General features: G+C 42.2%; 1 protein-coding gene across 4 annotated transcripts; it reads right to left on the reverse strand.

Moving 5' to 3' along the window:
• Positions 1-224: 224 nt before the first annotated feature.
• On the reverse strand, positions 225-19,667 carry zdhhc1 (zinc finger DHHC-type containing 1). Of its 4 annotated transcripts, XM_039613692.1 has the most exons (13): positions 19,579-19,667; positions 18,855-18,966; positions 16,550-16,854; positions 15,340-15,691; positions 14,541-14,716; positions 9,620-9,721; positions 8,924-9,048; positions 7,400-7,555; positions 6,167-6,282; positions 5,968-6,056; positions 4,631-4,748; positions 4,380-4,458; positions 225-2,310 (listed from the first exon to the last, which is right to left on the reverse strand). In XM_039613692.1, exons 4-13 carry the CDS (start codon positions 15,556-15,558, stop codon positions 1,802-1,804), a joined length of 1,689 nt encoding a protein of 562 aa, XP_039469626.1. In that variant the 5' UTR covers positions 15,559-15,691; positions 16,550-16,854; positions 18,855-18,966; positions 19,579-19,667; the 3' UTR covers positions 225-1,801. The 4 variants fall into 4 exon arrangements, with proteins under 4 accessions (XP_039469626.1, XP_039469630.1, XP_039469622.1 ...); XM_039613696.1 differs by lacking the exons at positions 18,855-18,966; positions 19,579-19,667 and having other exon boundaries at positions 225-2,307; positions 16,550-17,126; XM_039613688.1 differs by lacking the exons at positions 18,855-18,966; positions 19,579-19,667 and having other exon boundaries at positions 16,550-17,126.
• Between the last annotated feature and the right edge of the window lie 1,392 nt (positions 19,668-21,059).

Here is a 21,059-nt window from a genome sequence, read left to right on the forward strand (position 1 = left end):
CCGGTGGCGCCAGTGTCCAGCAGCCTCACCTCTGTCAGTGCGCCCCAGGGTGGCTGTGGCTACAACATAGCTTGCCATCACCAGTGTGTGAATGTGTGTGTGAATGGGTCGATGACTGGATGTGTAAAGCGCTTTGGGGTCCTTAGGGACCAGTAAAGCGCTATATAAATACAGGCCGTTTACCATTTAGTAGCTAAGAGAAAGGATGGATGGAAACACAGCAATAAGTTTGAAATGACATGTTATTTCAAATTTATTTAACATTTTTGGTCACTTGTGACTCCAAATAAAAAAGACAGCAATCACAAAAAAGCTCAAATCAAAGCTTAAAACGGTGAGAAAAAGGTTCACAGAACAGAGTGATGTCATGGTGTGTGCCCATCTTTTATATACATGTTTTAGTAGCAGGATACAGGCTTAAATCTTCATTTGCATTTCATTTCTTGTTTTATGTGGGTGGATTACTCATTTACATATACAAAACCAAAATATGTAGCTTAATGCTTTATCTTACTCACATGTGTTGATAAGGCTACAGAAGATTTTTATTAATTAATTGATTGATTTTAGGCTTCTTAATCAACTAATTACTGTGGCTCTGAACTGAAAATCCAGTTGCTGTCATGACTCTTCAGGAATGAAACAGCTGAAAGTGCAGCAAATGAAGAAGAATTAAATCTCCGGACCAGCATCTGGATATAAACGTCTAACAAATGCACCAGCTTTCATTCTTTATTGTTAAATCAGCTGACAGGTGAAGCATCCTCAGCATGTCCGGCTGCACACAGACTACAGGAGGAGCGGTTCAAAATGAAACCTTTAAAGGAGCGGTTCAACATTTACTGAAAAACTTGATTCCTGTTTAGAAAGAGCCGTTCTAAGCTTTCATGACTTTATGCTGCTTCATTCAGACATGATGGCTGAAAGAGTTACGTGGTGACATTTTCTCTGATCCCACCCTCACGCTGCACACCAACTATGCAGCAACAGCCTGTTAGCTTCCAGTTAAGAAAACTAAAGATCACCAATTCGGATGTTCGATGTCTGGAATGAACTAAATGCTTTAAAAGGATCCAACTGGTGTTGCAGTTTGCAGTGTAGCAGCCGCTGGAAGCTACACAAACAGCAGACATTGAAAGCGTTTGTGATTGGCTGAAAAATGACAACGAGTGTCAGAAAATCCAAATTACAGATTTAACATAATAAGATTTAATTGCTGAGGCTTTGAGCTTCATTTTCTGGCTTAGTGTTACTTATCTGATCATTTCCTTATGACTTCATTGACTCATTATTGGCCTTTTGGGGATTTAAATTTAAAGTCTTAAGCACCTGGTGTCTCTGTGGCCCAGAGTTACCATGGAGACCAGGTTAAGCAGTAGAGGACCGATTGACAGGAAACAGTAAAAAACAACAGGGAGGTGTCCATAAAGTCTCCACAGGAACAGACACGCAAACATCCACAAACACTTCATTTACCGAGACATAAACAGGAAGTCAGCTTTGGCTTTCAAAATTAAAGCAACTCAATAAATAGAGCAATATAAACCCTTCAGAATAAAGGGTTTATATTGGGTTTAAATCTGGGACTCTCGGCCATTTGACCTTAGAACTGAAGAAGCTTCTCGGATGAGAGGTGAAACGTCTTCAAGCAACTTAAAGAAGTCCAGACGTTTTTCTTTGCAAACTCCTTTGACTACGATGACCTGGATGAATGAGAACCTTCACAGACCTTCAGAATAAAAGTAAAATAGTTGTGCCAGTAAGTGATTGTAAAAAGATAAAGAGTAGCAGTCTGCTCTGATTACTGCTCCATCCAAGAGGGAGCGCCTGAGCCCAGCGATGCCCGAGACGCTGGTCTGGACCCGGGTCTGGGCCTCGGTCCAGTCTTCCTCCTGCCCAGGCTGAGGACTTCCTCTAGGGGCTCAGGGGCCTCTCCGCTGGCCCGGCTGACGAACACTGAGGGAGGGTGCGTGGTGGCCATCTCGAACCTCAGCTCCGCCGCGTTCTTAGCGCGGGAGGAGGCACCCTTCCTTTTAGTCCTGGGCTGTGGTGAGGGCAGAGGGAATGCCGGGACAGGCCTGTGTGAAGACGCGTCTGCCGTAGCAGCAGAGGCCGAAGAGCCAAGTTTGGCCAACGCCACCGGGATCTCCTCTAGAGACTCAGCAGAATCTGAGTGGTACTCGGCAGGAGGGGCGGCAGCCTGGACAGGGCCTGAAGTGGGGGCCAGGGGGGGCAGTGTGGCCCTCAGGGGAAATGCTGGGAAAGGAAGCCGTTGACCCAAGGACACAGTGGGCACATTGCTGGGCTCTGCTAGAGAGAAAGAGACAGAGATTATTCATTTCATCATTTTTTTAGAACATTTAAGGACATTTCAGGCTTTCTGTCAGACATCGATCAGGTCCTGGTCTGACAAACTTGAAATGTGTCCATCTGAGGATCCACTTCCCACTGGTTTGCCCTTTAAACTCAGAGACTCCGGAGCTCTTCTGCATGTAGACTCTCGCAATTGTTTCATATTAGTGAAGACTTTATTCTGTGCCTGAGCAGCTCTGTGATCCAGGAACAGAAAAATACACATTCCCACGCTACTTGATATCAGTCGCTCAAAGCCCACAGCTCAGAGTCATTTCATGTCCTGACTGACTGCCTTTTGAGACTCTGATTCTAACCTGAAGGAAAACCTGAATGTTTTCCTGATTGGAGGGTTGGGGACCCTCGAGGTTAAGGCTCTGTGAATGGAAGAAGATCTCGACTATTAACGATGGTCAGAATTGCCACCAATAGATTGCCAATCGAGATATATTTTTAGCATATGTGCCCATACATCCCATCCAACCAGTCTCTTTAGTACATTAAATTAAAATTATCACCCTATTAGGATTCATTAGGAGTCTTGCTGCCTTTGGAATGAATGCATGTTTGGGAAGCGGCTACAATGATTCATCATCCAAAATGAGGAAAGAAAACAAACACAGGGTATTTCTGTCTGTTGTTCTGATTTATTACAGCCACTAACATTTTAGCTGTCCAGCAGATAGCATCTGTTTATGGCCATCTATCATCATCATGCTGGAAGTGGGAAATGAACTTCCGTGTGTGTATCCTAGTTTGTCTTTCTCTATCACCAGCAGCTGTTGTGTTTGTTGTGTTTCCACGAGGAGAGAGGGTGGCTATAGCTACCTCGGTGGGGGTACATTAACCCCCCCAACAATCTCACAGGGACAATTTTTCCAGGTTTTTCCAGCAAATGTGAGAAGTGAAATAACCAAAACAGCAGCACCAGAAATCTACACCACATGTTTGGATTTGCTCCAACATCACTACAGGTCTGAACAAGATGCTTGTGAACATCTATGAGAAGAGTAAAACCTTTGTTTGTGTGACTCTAAAATGAATAAATGACAGCTGGGATCCTGAGAACAGGTACATGTTTTGTTAAAGGAGTTCAAAATTTAGACAGGAACTACCTGAAGACTGTCTGCACTCAGTGAGCCGAGGCAGGTCACATGTGCAGCTGAAGCATCAGCGTGCACAGCTGCACTGTGGAAGTAAGAGAGAAAAAAAACAGGTGGAAGGGTTCAGGTTTAGGTCAATCAGCGCTCCCACCTCAAATCTAAAATTTGTTTTACTTTTTTAAGTGGTCGAGCTGCTCTTCCACCCTGACTTAAGGTGACAGGATCTGCTGTGTGAACATGGGACGGGCAGAAGGACAGAAGCTTTGAGTGTCCTTGTTTTTGAACAGTTTCAGAGAAAAATCAAATTAAATTAAGGAACTTGGATATGACCGAACTTAAAATGTTGCATACTCTGTCTTTTTGATTAGTTTAGCTCTTTCGTCCCGACAGCTTTTCAGTAACTTATTTTAAGCCTTCACTTGTTTTCACTTTGTTTCTGTGTTTAATCAGCTGGAACCAATAAGTTTGACCTCTCCAAACCAATTCTGTGAATGGATTTGTTCTTTAATGTCAGATTTTGGATCTGTAATTGTAAAAATTTTCTCTTATTTTAGTTTCCAAATATCAACATTAAAAAATATATATTTTTGCTGATTAATCCTGTGCTTTGCTAACTGAATGGACTGAAACTGCCCTCCGCTGTAAGGTCAACTGAAGCATCTTTATTTGGCCAAGACTTTGTTTCATGTCAGCCCTGTTTACTAACATCGCAGCTTCTGCTGTCAGACTTTCATTTCTGCGTGTGAACGCACCACAGGACCACAAGGTTAACACCACCTAAATTTCAAAGAGGAGGTCATTTAAATGGAAAGCAGAGCAGACACTTGATACAGAGCAGCGGAACTTTGACAGCCTTTAGGTTCAGGTTAGAGAACATGGTATGCTCATGAGTGTCTTCATATGTACAGACAGGTGAGGCCATACCGGGAGGCGGGGCTGTGGCCGGGCAGCGCTCTCTGGTCACCTCTGCTGGGACTTTACGTACCTTCTTCTTCTTTTTCTTCTGCAGAAGAATAAAAATACAAAGCAGCTTTTTAAGTGCGGTCTCCCTCACTGCATATTCTCTTCAAATATACACAACTTTATCAAAAGTTTCTCCTGATCCGTCAGACCTCCACAGTCTGTGTAACATCACACCGAACCTGTTATCGGGTGTTTGGTTTGTGGGCTTTTACCTGTGTGTGTCGATGTGTGTGTGCCGCTATGGCTTTCATCTCTGAAGAGACAGTGGGCGGAGCTTCTTCCTCCATGACAGGACTGGACACAGTCCTCACTCTACCATTAGCCAGGAACCTGGTGCACACACAATGCATGATTATCTGATTGCATACTACAGACTGTACTAGTGCATCTAAAAAAAAGTACCTGGATACTGTGCAAAAGTTACAAATCATGGGAAATATTCAAATAATTTGAGACACTGGATTTGATGACCAATAGCCATAATCATCAACAGCGAAAAAGGCTATAAACTTTTTACTTTACCTTTAATGACTATAGAATATAACACATACACAAAGTTCTGTGAACACTAGACCCCTTAATACAGGGACTTCCTTCTCCAGCAGCACTGTGCTGGTGCCCGATCTAGAGCCAGTTCCTCAGATTTCCACCAAATAAATAAATAAAGGCCTGGTGCTAATGTTAAAAAGCTGACACCAGCTTGGTACAACAAAACTGTGGAGCACAAAGTTGGAACCAATAACACTGAGCTAGATCTGCACTGGCACCAAGTTGGTGTAAAAGAGGTAATAATGTCAATAAAAAGTAGCACACGTGTCTTCTTCACTGGGAGAAACCTCAGGTAAGAAGACACATGTTCAGAAAAAAGAAAGAGGTTATTAATGCTGTGGTGGAGAGGCATGTGCCAGGCTCAGGGTCAGCACTCCAGCGTCTCACTGTCGACCAATGAACCCTGTCAGTGCAGGTAAATAATCTACCTGACGGTCGCTCACAGATCATGCTAACGCTGTGCTTCTGTAATGACCCGACACACTGGAACCAGAACAACAACACATTCTACGTGTGATTAAGTATCTAAACTAGTTTCCCTGTTTGTCAGTGTTTTATTTTGTGCCCTCCACGTTGTTCTCTGACTGTTCCTGCTCCAATATAAAAAAGGTTTCCTACGTCTCAGATAGACAGGATTCAGAGCAAGTGTTAGAGTGAGTGGGACTGTTTATCAAGCCTTTCTGTTACACACACACACACACACACACACACACACACACAGAAAAAGCCTCCTCCCTTTAGCTCACACACACACACAATCCACACTTTGTTTGCTTCCTGAAAGTTGAAGCCAAAGAATTTCATGTTGCACTTTGTTTTCTGCAAAGAAAACCGTGTCCATGGCGACGAGGTCCGGCCTCCTCATGTGGTGAAATAACTGTTGCCGGCTGTTTACTGAGACGTGTCGGGACCCGGTCAGTTCACCTCAGCCAATCACGCGCGCCGGCTTTAAGTAGGACCCGGCCATCTGAACCAGAACAGGAGGAGCTGAGAGACTTACTCTGCCTCTCCTCGCACGGCCACGGCAGTAGGTTCCTGCACGTCCAGCTGAGGGTTGGTGTAACCCAGAGTCCCTGAGTAGTTCACATCCTGATGGGGGGACAGCAGAGGACAAAGACTCAGAGCCTGAACTCAACCCCACCCAAACCAGACTCTTTCTCCCTTTATTAACAGAGCCTATTCGCCTGCCAGTCAGTCACCTTGAGGACTGAAGGAGCTGCCGTCTCTTTCACAGATCCCGGTTTCCTCAAGTCTCTGTTGTCCACACGGTGGCGCTGCCTCACTATGTACTCGTACGTACTGAGCCTGTTCCACACTGAAACACACATAAGTAAACATACATTTCCCCAGACCCTTGAACCCTGACATGGCCTTTAAAGGTCTGGAGGAGGTGGACAAGTTAAAAAACACACATAACACAAAACACACACCCACAGGATTTGTTCTGAAACACTGACGGGGTCTTGCAGCATTACCATGAGGTCAGAAACAAAAATTTATTGTCTATTTGCCAAATAACCTCTATGAGAGCGTAGACAGCACGAGGAAGGAAAAACTCTATAGCCGCCTTCTCCTTTATGCTGCTGAATAAACAAATAAATATCCAAACGTATGATATACTGGCAGCATCACCTGAATGTGAGTGAAGCTATTAAAGAGAATATTTTTTTAACTGAATTTTCTCTCTTGGTTTTATCGAGCTGCAGAGGAGTGATGTGTCTGACTCAGACTGCTGAAGCCTCATATTGCATTTAAATAAATGAACTCTGGAATAAATCTTTACAAAGAAGGCAGACTGTGGATTTTATGCTCAATTTCCACTGAGCAGCACATCAGGTCCAATCTGAGGAAAAGGAATTATTAAAGCAATAAAAATGCTGATGGCCCCCAAGTGCTACCCCTCAAAATCCTTATAAAATGCTCACGTAAATGTCTGATTGTTTACAAAATAAAAATAGTAGTAAAACTAGTAAAACTGATGCAAACTCACAGTTTTGTGGATTGTTATCTCTTTATAAAACCTAAAGACAACAAATGGATTCTGAAACAGGAAAACCTAATAGTTACTTTGAAAGAAAATGCTGTTTTAAAGGGAAATTTTTTGCCCCCACTTTCAAAAATACAGAAGCCATTCTACAGACTAACGTAATGTGTTGCCTGTGAACTGCACTGCCTGCATTTCATAAGCATGCTGTACCTGCAGCAGATCACCACAGAAACTTAAATCTGTGATGTAATAAAATCGCTATGTAACAGAATATGTCTAAAGCTGAGCTTCACAGGGATCACTTTTACATACGTTTTGAATGTTGAAAATATTTATTATGAACATCAGACATTACAACATTAACTGCAGGGCAGAAAATAAAGAAAAGCTTCCTCTTGTCAAAGATTTGACACGTGGACAGACAGGCAGGTGTGTTATTTCTTACTCAGGTAGATGTGGAAACAAAGCAAGTGGCAGAGCAACACGCAGGACAGAAGACCCAGAGCGATTGTGATGGCAGCCAGGACGGGAATCACCGGTGCAGCTGACCTGAGAGGCGCGACGGGCAGGAAGACGAACCACACACCTGTCTCATTCCTCACTGTGGGACACAAAAAGAGTCAACTGTGAAAACAGCATTTCTTCATTTAATGGCTGAATAACCAAACCCCAATATATCAGCAAAATCCAAGCACATCAGGTATAACTTTGAGGGTTTTTTAGCTTTAAAAGTTGTTGTCGTTGTATCTGTGAGCTAGGTGAATTATCTTTCTAATATTCCTCTTTTTTCTAGTTTAACAAAATTTCAGGTTCACAATGAAACATCATTTATAGAGAGGCAACAGTGACTGTTTGAACAGCAAAAATCACCCTAAACTCGCTGAAACAACTATAAGCTGTCGACAAACTAAATAATCTTCCTCACATGAAAACACGAGACTGAAGGACAAAGACATCAGTCATCTCACTCTCCTGATCTTCCTCCCTCTGCTGCGGATGTGGACTCTCCGCCTGCAGATAACACTGAGAGGAGGGGGCACTGCTTTCTCATCCTGCAGCTACGTAAGTTCAGAAGAATCTAACTGGAGATAGGTGGCAAGGACTGCACACAGTTCAGTTCAGTTTGCAGGTTACTCCGTTCACTGTGAAGCTGCTAAATTCCGAGTATCACACTGTAGTGCATTTTATCACACGTGAGTCTTTTATCACTCACCTGTGCTTCTTGACAAAGGAATGGGCATGGTCAGTAACAACACTAAGGTAGGCTGTGGGGTTTAACTGATCCTGAGCTGGTACTAAGGGGCCCAAAGTGTGCCAAGATAATATCCCCCACATCATAATACCACCAGCTTCCTGAAACATTGATATGAGGCAGGATGAAGCCGTGCTTTTCACTCCAAATTCTGACGCTACCATCTGAGACTCATCAGACCAGGCAACAGTTTTCCAATCTTCTCTGGCCTAATTCTGTTGAGCCTGCAGGAACCTCAGTTTCCTGTTCTTTCTTGACAGGAGTGGCACCCAGTGTGGCGTTCTGCTGCTGTAGCCCATCTACTTGAAAGTTTGACATGTTGTGCATTCAGACATGCTCTTTTGCATACCTTGGTTGTTACAAGTGATTATCTGCGTTACTGATAATCACTTGTAACAGCTGCTTAAAGCAGCCTGGCCATTCTCCTCTCACCTCTGGTATTTTTCCCTTGAGAGCTGCTGCTCACTGATTCTCTTCTCTTTTCTCTTTCTCAACCCATCTCTGTAAACCCACAGATAGTTTGTGTAGGAAACAAACTACTCAGACCAGCCCACCTGACACAAACAACCATGCTGCATTCAGTCACCTTTCTTTCCCATTGTGATCCTCAGCTTCCACTTCTTGATTTCTGAACACCCTAACTGAGATTTCTTTTAAAATTTTTAATAAACACTACAGACTCACAGCTTTTTTACAAGGTCAGAGGTCAAATCTCACCCAGGAAGTGTTTGTCGGTGCGGAGTTTAGTGGGGTCCAGAAAGAACTCGACGAAGACGTAGGAGGCAACAACAAGAATGAGACAAACTCCCAAAAGAGCTGAGATCACACTGTGGAGGAACAACCTGCAGGACACACAGCACTGCTCAGTACACACGCCTAATGGGCATGCATGTACAAAATATATATTTAAAAAATATTGATTAAAATATTTAAAATACATAACATTTGCCATCTTTGCACCCCATGTCTATGTTGCTCCAGTATTTTAGAAGAGACTTTTGGAAATGCTTCTGACTCGGTTTTAAGTTAATGACACTTTTATCATTACAGGCAGAAGCACAGAGTTATAAAAACAATGACAGACATCGACTCCTCACTGAGTCACATCAGACACGACGCATCCTCCTCTGATTCATCACTCCCATCATATGGCAGCTGCCTCGTTCTGTTAGTTTGTCTGTGTTGCTGTCGTGACTTTGCTGTTTTAAAGACTTTTAAAGTTGGCAAGACTCAGATGTGCATGTACAGGTGCAGCAGAATCTCCTTTTGTTAAAGGAGATTCAGTGCTTTGCACAGAGCTGCATAACAGCCTCGCTTCCCTGTCAGAGACAGCTGTCTTATTGGGAGTGAACCAGTGTCAGGTGACAGCATCGTTTACTGTTTGTCTCCACAGAAAAATAAACCAGTACTCACTTATAGTTCCTGCTTCCCACGCAGTTGTTGAGCCACCGACAATGATGGTCAAAGTTCGCCACGCACTTGTTACAGGCGCTACAATGTTTCGACTTCGGTCCCCTGAAACAACCACATACATATATCTGTATTTACAACCAAGTGCAGCCTAGGACTTGCACCACTATACAGAATGCATAATAGTACAGCACGCATTATGATACGAATCTAACTAAAATACATTCACGTTTGATGACTTTACTGCTTTGTTAAAACTTTGTTTGAATGTGTGTGGATGTTTAATTTGTGAATGAGAACTTTTTACTTCAAACACGATTCAGGTTCTTAATACACAAATGGTACATAAACTGTTATTAAAACAGCCAATCACAGAGTTCACATCCTGGTGTTGCGAATAGGCCGTATATGTAAATAAAACTGAGGAATAATGAGGTCAGTGTACGTGAAATAAAAGTTCAGTTTCAGTCTTTTTTTTCTACTTGTATGGGAAATGGTAAAATGGTAAATGGCCTGCATTTGTATAGCGCTTTACTCAGTCCCTAAGGACCCCAAAGCGCTTTACACTACATTCAGTCATCCACCCATTCACACACTGGCAATGGCAAGCTACATTGTAGCCACAGCTGCCCTGGGGCGCACTGACGAAGCATGGAAGATCCGCCCACCAGTTGCACAAACTTCTGTTTCTGAGGGGCAACCAATCAGACAAAACTAGAAAACTAGAAAGAGCTTGAAAAAAAAGCTCTTTCAGACAGATGAACTGGAAAGATAAATAATATCATTTTTAACTGGGAGTCATGCAAAGCTACTCTTGGAGGAGCACAACAAGCATAATAAACCTTTAAAATTAGTTTTCAGATGTAGCTTCTTCTCTGCAGCAGATCCAGAGGATTGTGGGTATTCAGATCCGGTCCCAATGTTTGTTCAGAAATGGGCGTGCTGCGTGAAACGATGTCAGATCAGATTCAGGTCTGAGAGGGGGTTTACGGTCTGTAAGAGCCCCTGTGACCCAGTTCTCTGAGGCCTCCTGAGACCAGCCCACTGACCCATATTTTTTTTCCTCAGAAGTTGTCACTGCAGCTCAGCTCAGCTCATCACCTCCTGGCTTCAATGAGCAGCTCTATTATTTACTCGGGAACTGAGGTGCATTCAGCTGCTGAGGACTATGCAACACTGCAATTAACTTCACGCCACCTATTCCTGCTGCAATGAAGCCAGTAAAATATTTAAATGCAGATTTAAAAACAGCAGAATTCAGTGGTGAAGAGCTCCTGTCTGCAGTGCAGATGTACAAACAACTGGAAGCAAGTCCCAAACTGCTGTTTCTCTGAAGGTCAGTTCTGATTCATATCAAAGCCGACAATCAGCTCACGCTAAACCGAAACATGTGCACCTCATTTGTGTGAGCATACTGTGAAACAGCTAATTCCTCTCGGCATTTCTTACGTCTAAACACACAGAGTCTGGTAGGTAACCAGACTGCCTGAACTGTTTCTGTAGATCTACAGTCTGAAAAAAATCAAATGTTTTTACAGTGAATCTACACAAAAACTCCGAAGGGGTCTTTGTGTAGATTCAAATTCTAAGTAACAGAAATATTGTTTGATTTAAGTGTGCACAATAGGGCTGGGTATCGTCACTGATTTCTAGAATCGATTCGATTCTGATTGACAAGGCTTGATTCGATCCACGATTTCGAATCGGGGAAATTTTGCCTCAGACAGTCAGAAATATTATAATTCTGATTATTTATCAGTACTGACACTTGTGAGACTTCATCAGAGGTGTGAGCATCCCAGCAGATGCCTTTGTGTCAAAGTGACAGAGAATAAAACAAAAAACATGAAGGAGATTTTCCTGGCCTGGCTTTTTATAGCAGATAATCTTAAAAATATTCTGCAGTAGAACAAAAATGGAACAAAATCATGAATCAACATATGAACATTACCTGATGCTGCTGAAGTGAAGCAGAGCAAAGTTACAGAGGTTTGATTAGAGACACAGCTAAGCGTTTTGCAATTTGCCATCATTTTGAAAAGTTTACATTTCTTCGAAATTGAACAGCAGAAATGAGTTTTTCCTTCGGAGGTCATTAAAAAAAAAAAAACAGCGGCCGACAGCGCTGTGCACAACGGTAAAGTGGTGGGTAATAAGCAAGCGAATAATGCAGAAAATGGAGATTTTTAGATGGGAAACTGTTCTTAAAGTACACTGAGAGAGAGAGAGAAAGAGCTGTGCAGGAAGTGTGAATTTATTGTGGTGGAAGCAAAACAGCAAAAGTAAGAGGGAATTCATGACGATGTTTATCTGAAGCGAAATGTGAAGCTTAGTTTGGAGCTTCTTTTGCTGCTGGTTCAGTCAGTTTTGGTTGGAGAGTGATGAAGCCTGCAGCATCAGAATCTAGCCCAAAAAAACGTAAACACAAAGTGCGGACTCGACGCATCAGAATGTGTGAGGTGTCAGATTTCAGCCCCGACAATGTGTCCGACCGCGTACGTGCCCACAGCTCACCAATTCGTCGGGTCCGCGCTTTGTGTGTACGTTTTTTTGCGGAGTCTGTTTACCTGCTCTCATTTACTGTTTTAGCTGTTTGGTGGTTGTTGAAAAAGTTTTGTGAGGTTTAACCTGAGATTCTGGCGTTTCTGGCAAAATACATTTATATTTTAAAATAGATTCAGGATTTTAATGAATCGATATTGCTTTATTCAAGCTAAAATAGATTTTAATTGGAAACTCGATTATTGAAACCCACCCCTAGTGCACAACATAAAATATCCTGAACATCACACTGACTTTATGCAAGCGGCCTGGCAGGTTAAAGACCATATAAGCTCTGATCTAACTGAGATGGACACTTGCAATATGTTAGGTAACATCTCAAAAGGTTCATGACTGCAGAGCATGCTTAAAAAAGGTTACAGGGAGCGGTGGACTGGAGGGGAGGAACCATCATGGAATTTAAAATTAAATTTAACATGACACATTTTCAGTTCTCTCAGTTGAAGCTTTATGACCTCGACTTCAGATCAGTAACACTTTGTGGCATTAATAAATAAATGTAAAGTATGTGGCTGTAAATTAAATAAATCCACGACACCTTCACTTTATTTTATGGAACAAATCTTTTCTGTGCATGCAGAGAGACCCCCGGAAAACAAACACGCTTAAAAAAATACTTAAGAACACCGGAGTCTGATTGGACAGTGCAAATCCAGACCATGTGACAAGCAGCTCAGAAGATGAAGCAAGCTTCAGTTCAAGTTCATGTTGCTAGCAACAACACCAAAGCTGCTAACAGCTGACAAGCAGTTTGTGTCTGCATGTGTGTGTTTGTTTGTGTTTGTATGTGTTTGTGCGACCTGCAGAGACTGACCTCCTGTGAGAGATACTCAGCAGGGACATGCCAATAACAACTCCAACAGCAGCTCAAGTTAACACACCTGTGTGATCTATTTGCAATGTTAGCTTGACAGGAAGCAAAAGGACAATTTGGGCTACAAAATCTCAGCTATTAACAGCCAATGGGGAAACTTGATCAGAAAGAGTTTCAGCCAGTGTTAGCACCATCTGCTGGCAGCAATCCACAGTGTGGTAGTTTCTGATTAACCAGATCATTCAGGGTTAATGAGAAAAAATAGAAAACAGATGGGGTTTTTTTTGTTTGTTTTGTTTTTTTGCAGACTAGTAGACAAAACCTGATCACCTGATTTAATCTAAAGGTATCAGCCAACACCACGGCATCAACTGAAATAGCTTCCTGGGTCATATTGTTGCACACGAAGGGGTATAAAGGCCTGTCACACTAAAATGCAACAACTACGCATGCATCTCTTGGAAGAGTTACAACACAAATGAGTATTCATCTGCAGCTGTCTGGGTCCAATAGGGCTGTGCCATATTGAATCCATAATAACATTGGTTTAAATTTTGAAGTTACATAAAAGTGTCATATCATGACATCATACTAAGACCATGTGTTTATCTGTCCTAGTGCACAACGAGATGAGCCCAGGGATCTCTGAGAGCGAGAGCCATGTGTCAGCATCCACTGACAATTCAGTGCTTACGTCAACCTCCAACAAAGCACAGTACTAGTAGTAGTAGAAAAATAAGCAAGAAAACTGCTCCTGCTGAAGATGAACACAGGAAATGTGTTTCACCACAGACATACCTTCAAATTGAACCAGCCAACAACTACTGCACTATAATGCTGCTGCTGCACCTTGTGGCAATAGATTCACCCATTGCATTAGGTGGTCACAGTAACTCACTGAAAAATATTTTTCATTTTGCCAGCATAAAAAAATGCTACTGCCTGCAAGCGATTACAGATAAAACATCATTTAATTTTTTTTGTCTGTATCCTCATAAATACCATTTTCACAATTTCCCTTAAAAAATCATGATAGAATTTGGAAGCTACATCCTTACCAATCCCTAGTGTCCACTTTGGAAACAATATAATCACTATAATTAATACATTATAATCAATACAAACAACACATTTTATATAAAAAGTGAAAATCACTTGATTTTACATTTCAAGAAACAAGAAGAAAACAATGTGTATTGCTCTACAAGGTAAATTGCTCAACTGCAAGTGTAATTACAAAATTTAAAGATGATCTGTACACATCCCTATTTTAAAAAAATATTCCACAGCTTGACTCACGCTGAGATTAGTGCATCAAACTAACCCGACAGCATCCCATCTGAAGAGGCTGTGAGCTTTCACATTTATCACCACTGCTGCTGACTCATCAACAAAACTCAACAATGACCATAAAACGGCTAAATGTTAAAATACAAGCTTAGAGAGCACTTGAGAGTTTTTATCATTGGGATGAAGGTATCCAGCAGTTTCGGGAACGATAACATGATGCGGCATACATGCGTTGAAAAGCCTCTGTTTGTTACTCACACATCAACCTGGCACAGGTAGCAGTGGCAGTTCTCGATGACGTGCGCGTGTTTGGAGCGGTCGAACACGGGGACCGGGCCTCGGACGCTCTTCGTTCTGACGTTGTAGTCGGCCGGGTCGATGGACACGGCCATGACGTGGACAAACAGGTGACACACAAACATGATGCCCGTACACTGACACAGAGATCAGGAATCAAACACAGACATGCCAGAGCAACATTGTAACACCTCACCTAAAGAAAAGACCTGAAATCACTGTCTGTCCCCTCGGTAACAATAACTCAATGCTATCAAACAATGTGGAAATTACATTTTGAATAGTGGTCCTTTTTCATATTTTCATAGGCATCAGACACTACCAAAAAACAGCTCCCTAACACTGCCAGACTTTACACTGGCTGTGCTAAATAAACCAGCAGACAGAATGAATAAATTATAGATTGTCGACTGTACAACCAAAGTATCCGGGACAAAAATTTGAGAACTCACCTGAATTACAATACAGTTAAAATATGAAAAAACTGGAATTTTTAGAAGACAAAAACAATAAATATTTAGAAAAAAAACTGTAGTAATTTGAGGGAAAAAGTCATCAAATTTTGAGAGACAATTTGCTCTATTCTTTGACTAAACTAACACTATACTTTAAGGAAAGACGTCTTACTATAATTTGAGGAAAAATTCGCAATTTTTTCCACAGAAAAAAGTGCTACTGGTGTAGAAAGTTCACATGTGTTTATCTGTACACCTCGCTACCAGTGGTGCGGTGGTGGTCTGTCCGTGCAGTGGAAGGATACGATGTAGCCCGCAGGGATCCAGTGTGCAGGCAGCAGAGGGACGAATATGCCGAACCCGGTGACGGCGAAGTAGATGTAGAGCAGCCAGGCGAGCAGCTGAAAGGGGTGCGGAGGCCAACTCCAACCGTTGGTCCGAGAGCAGAGCGGCATGTCAGCTCGTCGTGGGCCGTCCTCACCGACCGGCGCCGTCCGGTTCGGGTTCCTACAGCACACGTCCATCCCGAACGCGCATCCAGCATCAAAGAGCTGCCGTTTGTTGTCAGGCACAGAGCATGGTCTCCATCACATGAGCGAGAGAGTAGCCGCAGGCTGAAGCTGCATAAAGAGCCGCTTCATGATCAATGAGTTTGAGCTGCAAAGGAAACAGAGAGAGAGAACAGAGGCTCTGATTCAAACAACAACACACAGACCAACAACAGCTCTGCAGCATCACACCAGTGTGTCCCACTGTACAACACACAGCTGCAAACAGCAGTGATCTAAGACCATCAGTCCAATTAGCAACAATCAGTTTTCCACAAACCCTCAGCTTCCATCTTTCTGTAATCTGAACATCTGGAGTGAGGTGGAGTCTCCGAAGTCTTATTAAAACAATTATACCCTTCCCCTAAATTATTCTTATCATCAAATAAGTTACATTTGTTATTTGAGTTGTTGAGTTATAAGTTAATTTTTATTCCAGGGTCCAGTTTCTGATTATTGTCATGATCAGTTCATCTGCTGGTTAATTTCTTTATCAATTTGTCTTTGACAAAAGTCTGCATAAAGCTTGGATTTGTCCAAGCAGGCTGAGATAGTAAATAGATTATTAAACAGCAGAGGTCTTTAATTGAATATCAGAAAAGATGCAGTTAATTTTCACAATCCAATCACTGCAGCTCTGAATTCTCCAGCTCCTCTTTTTCCTGTCTCTGGTCAACTAATCCATCATCTGAGTAATGATGGTTTCACAGAGTGTTATTTTACTGGCTTATTCCTGAATTTATCAAAGTGTAATCAGGGGGAAGTTGTTTATGTGTTTGGTTCTACATGTATGAAATTTTTTTTTCAAATGTTTCTGCTGAGCAGCTGGAACCAAACAACACTGCCTTCTACATGCTGCAGCCGAGGAGCAGTTCATTCATTAAGTAGCCAAGTGAATGATGCAAAAGAAATTAATGAAGTATTACAACAGCATCACATAATTTATCGACAAATTTTTTGACTTCACCTCACCACCGGACCTCCTGCTGTACGAAAGGGCAGCCCACCTGGTTAACCGGTACCGGAGCCTCATCTCATCCCGGAGCCCGGGCCTGAGCAGCGGCGTGAAGCTTTGCCGTCCCCCTTGTCCCAGGGGAGGGGGCTGCTCTTGGGGGAAACCACAGAGATCCACAGATCTGGGCCACACCGTCCCAGTACTCCAGCTGTTAACTCACATCCATCCCGGTAGTCAGCCGCAGCCCTCGTTTTACCCCTGGAGCCAGGCTCGTCCACTGTCGAGCGGCCTCGCCGAGACCGGTGCTCTGGGAGAAACTGTGATTGGTATAAAATTCTGATTAGCTCGCCAGATAGCGTGCTAAGCTGCTAACGAGACGCGACTAGCAGGACACCGCTGCTGCCATGCTTGCTCTCACTCCGACAAACGGAGGGGGGCGGTAACCGCGAATCAACCGCCGAGCGTAATGTTTAATATTTAACGTGAACGACTGCTTTAAATATTTAAGATCGCTGGAGATCCTATTAGCCTGCTAGCATGATACCCGTTAGCCTATCTGCTGCCTCCCACCGTCTCCTAGCGTCTTCCAGCCTCGTAAACCGTTTCCCTGGTAACGCCGTAGGTCCACACCTATTGGTCACTGGTGCTGACCCCGCCTACTATATGAATGTAAGAACCGAGCTCAGGGAACTGATAGTTGTGTTAGTGACCTGCATCCAGCAGGGGGCGGCAGATCCACGACGAACAGAACGCAACGCCGCTATGTATTTATTTATGCTGATACTTTTATATGTAAACTAACTTCTCTCCATGCTTTTACGATTTACGTTATTTTTCGAATTATTATTATCCATTTTTACCTCGTTTAATTTTTAATATGATTATCAATTATTAATACTTTATTTTTGTCATTTTACTACCCATGCGGAATTTGATGTTTCATTAGTCTCAAAAACCATTTGCTGTAACCTCAGTTTTGTCAGTGGTTTGTAAAACGTTAGCTGTTCTGTTTAGTATAAACTAAATCAGTCTCAATTTGTTGGTAGTTTTTTGAAAACTAAAGTGTCTCATTATAAGCTGATCAGGTAAATGCTGGGAGGTACTGCAAGCTAAAAAAGTGTTTTTATATTTTTTTATGCTGTATTTTTATGTGCAAATACAGCATATAAAAAAGTAAGGTGTAAGGTCTTTAATCTCATACATTCACATTTATATTTCTGATGCAACACTAAATTGTTAACTTTAAGATCAAAGCAATTAATTTAAAAAGATTACAACATGGATTCGCTACATACAAAAGTACAAAAAAAGTACAACTAATCCAGTTAAAGCTGCCTTGCATACCTTCTACCTCCTACACAGTTTTTTCCATGGCTCTTGTGGACTCTGGTAATATTTCACTTGTTGGCATAGAGCGTAGTGCATTCTTTACAATAGTCGACTTGAACAGACACATCTGGAATGTAGCTGTTTTATGCAAATTCTGTCCTTTTCTTTTACATTCTTTACTCTTTGAGCAGAAAGAAAAAAAGCATGAAGTTTGTTGAACAGCTTGTGACATGCACATATACAAGTTTACTGTGAATATTCAAAAGAATACAGTACAACTGACATAAATGGACATTTAAAAATTACCCAATATATTAATTATTTCTATATAGGTCATTCAAATTTAATCCTCAAAAGGGAGTAGGAAGAAGTAAAGACTTTTATGGTTATATGAAGTGCATTCATACCTATATCTACACATATGCTCACCCATATACTTGAACCTTTAGATTCAGTCAGTTTTGGATCACAGACATCTATCTATCTATCTATCTATCTATCTATCTATCTATCTATCTATCCTCTTGCACTGGAGCCTATCCAAGCTGTCTTAGGGTGAGAGGCAGGGTACACCCTGGACAGGTTGCCAGTCTGTCGCAGGGCTAACACATAGACACAGACAATCATTCGCACTCACATTCACACCTATGGGCAATTTAGAGTTACCAATTAACCTATCCCCACTAACTGCACATCTTTGGACTGTGCAAGGAATCCAGAGCACCCCGAGAGAACCCACGCAAACACGGGGAGAACACGCAAACTCCACACAGAAAGACCCCAGCCACCATGCTGCCTATCTATTTGAGCTGTTGTTTTTTCACAAACTAAAATTCCTCACTGGTTCATGGACCTTTACGAATGAAGTAACTCAGAGGAGCTCAGCCGTGATATTTGGCATCCTGTAGACATGACCTAACCCAGATACTATACTGAAACAATGCACATGAACAAGTACAGTTAATCCGATTAAAGCTGCCTTACGTACCTTCAGCCTCCTACACTGTTTTTTCATGGCTCTTGTGGACTCTGGTAATATTTCATTTGCTGGCATTGTTACGGGCCCCAGGAATGGTGCCACAATAACAAAGAAGAAATCCCTGCAAATACAGGTAAAGTTCAGGAGCAATGAAGACACAGTGCACTCGGTTTGCCTCTCAGATTGCATCTCTTATTCAAGTTTCAATAAACATGAACAACATTAACAATATTCATGTGTGCATGACTCTTTCAGTCCCAGTGTCCATATCTGTCCATTTTCCAAAGTCACAAGTAGAAAAATAAATGGATTCACACTCTACACTTTCCACTATTTTACATGTACTTCATGTGATCGCTCAGTGAAAGCAAAACAAAAGTACACACATGCTCTTGCTTAAGCAACTGAAAGCCACTGTAATCTACAGTGAATTTACAGCAATATTCAACTGTATTTAAAGCAAACCACACACTTATGTGGTTGAAATTAAAGTGGACAACTGTACCGGTTCTGAATACTGAAATTGAGCAAAAACAAACACACATCATTTACAGCACACTGAAGCTGAAACTCACTTTTGCATAACATGGGCAACTTCCTTCTACTTCACATGTCATTAACACTCACATATTAAACAGCTTTATACTTTTCAAACATCAATGGCACTTAAGCAATAAAACATCTTTGTATAATAAACTTTATATAAAATGGTAAAGTGTGCAGGAGTACCAACCTTCATAATGAAAAGAAATCTATATGCATGACCTTCCTGTAAGACAATGCTCTGGGCGCTACGACCCACAATACAAAAACATTACCGTGACGTTTCTGCTAGCGGCCCGCGCAGCCTGACCCCGCTGTCTCACACTGATGCGGGTCAAACGCGCGGCTGTGCCCATTAGTGTTACAGGTACTGTCTTACTTCTTTACAACTTAGCATGGAGATGAAACATTGCTACGTAACAGACAGTGGTAGTACTTTTTACCAAGTACTAACCTGCAAATACAGGTAAAGTTCAGGAGCAATGAAGACAACAGTGCACTCGGGCGGAAGTCCATCCCCCTAAAGCAACTGGGGTGCACCTGCCTTGAAATAATAGTTCCACCTGAGGTGTTGCTCTAGTTTTCTGTCCTTCTGTACAGTCCATGTGACAAAATAATATACTGCATAAATTGGTCATGTTACCAAAGTCATTTTGAATATTCATAGTCACAGAAAATAACAAATAAACAAATTAAATAAATTAAATTAGATGATTAACACAAAAGTGGTCACACATTTTGGGTGTGCCACAGCATATTACATGGCATATTGTTTACAGTAGCCAATGTGAGTGGGCACATCTGGAATGTGGCTTTTTCCATCCAATTTTCTCATTTGACTTTCTTTCCAGAGAACTCTGCAAAACCTGTCCAAGTTCCAAAGGAGAAGGGTGTTCTTTATGCTGCATGCGTGCAGCTGATACTGACATTAGATATGAAATAGGCTGGCTGTAGTTGTTTTGTTGGCATGTCCAAAGCAAGGATGTATCATTTTGTTAAATGTGGGGGTTGCCTCAACTCCTCTCTCCTGGAGTCCTCTACATGCCTCCTCCACTCGTTTCTCTGGTGGGAGAGATGAAAACACGAGGAGAGGAGGTGAGAAGAGAACTGAGGATGTAAAAACTGAAACAATGAGGAGGGAAAGACAAGGATACGCAGGGAAGACTAGGAAATTTTGCCCCCCAGAAAATCTCTTATCATAATCTACTGCACCACCCTAGATCCTGTTTTTTTGTTCACAAATTAATAAGTTCCTCAACCAAAATCCTGAAAGGTCAAAAGATTCATTCATCGTCATGTTGTGAGAAGAAAATCAAGAAATCAGGATCCAAAGTGAAGATGAGCCAAGCCGCTGTAGCTGTGGGATGCTCCACATGGAAACTTTAGCATCTTCTACAAAAGCTGTTTTTTCTGGTTCTGACTCCCACACTAAGCAAAGAACAACAAACATGCACCTCACTGACAAATGTGGGTCCCACGGGGGCCTCCAGCGGTGCCATATCATGGGGAGCACGAGCTCTCTGCGACTTGTCTGCAGGTTACATAACAAATTCAAGGTCGGATGGAAGGTGGCCAGCACTCAGATTCCTGAGAGGAAACTACCTTTATGCACACAAACACACGTGAAGCATGCATGATCCTTCAATAATAAGAAAAGATATCTCATCTTAT

This window comes from Oreochromis aureus, linkage group 1 (genome assembly GCF_013358895.1).
Source record: "Oreochromis aureus strain Israel breed Guangdong linkage group 1, ZZ_aureus, whole genome shotgun sequence".
NCBI lineage: Eukaryota > Metazoa > Chordata > Actinopteri > Cichliformes > Cichlidae > Oreochromis > Oreochromis aureus.

Excerpts from the sequence above, each read along its gene's own strand:
- zdhhc1 (XM_039613692.1), bottom strand. The coding sequence starts at position 15,558 with ATGGACGTGTGCTGTAGGAACCCGAACCGGACGGCGCCGGTCGGTGAG. Across the intron at positions 9,049-9,619 it reads GTGGGAAGCAGGAACTATAA|GTTGTTCCTCCACAGTGTGA; the intron begins GTGAGTACTGGT and ends TGTGTCCTGCAG. Across the intron at positions 6,057-6,166 it reads CAGCTCCTTCAGTCCTCAAG|GATGTGAACTACTCAGGGAC; the intron begins GTGACTGACTGG and ends TCCCCCCATCAG.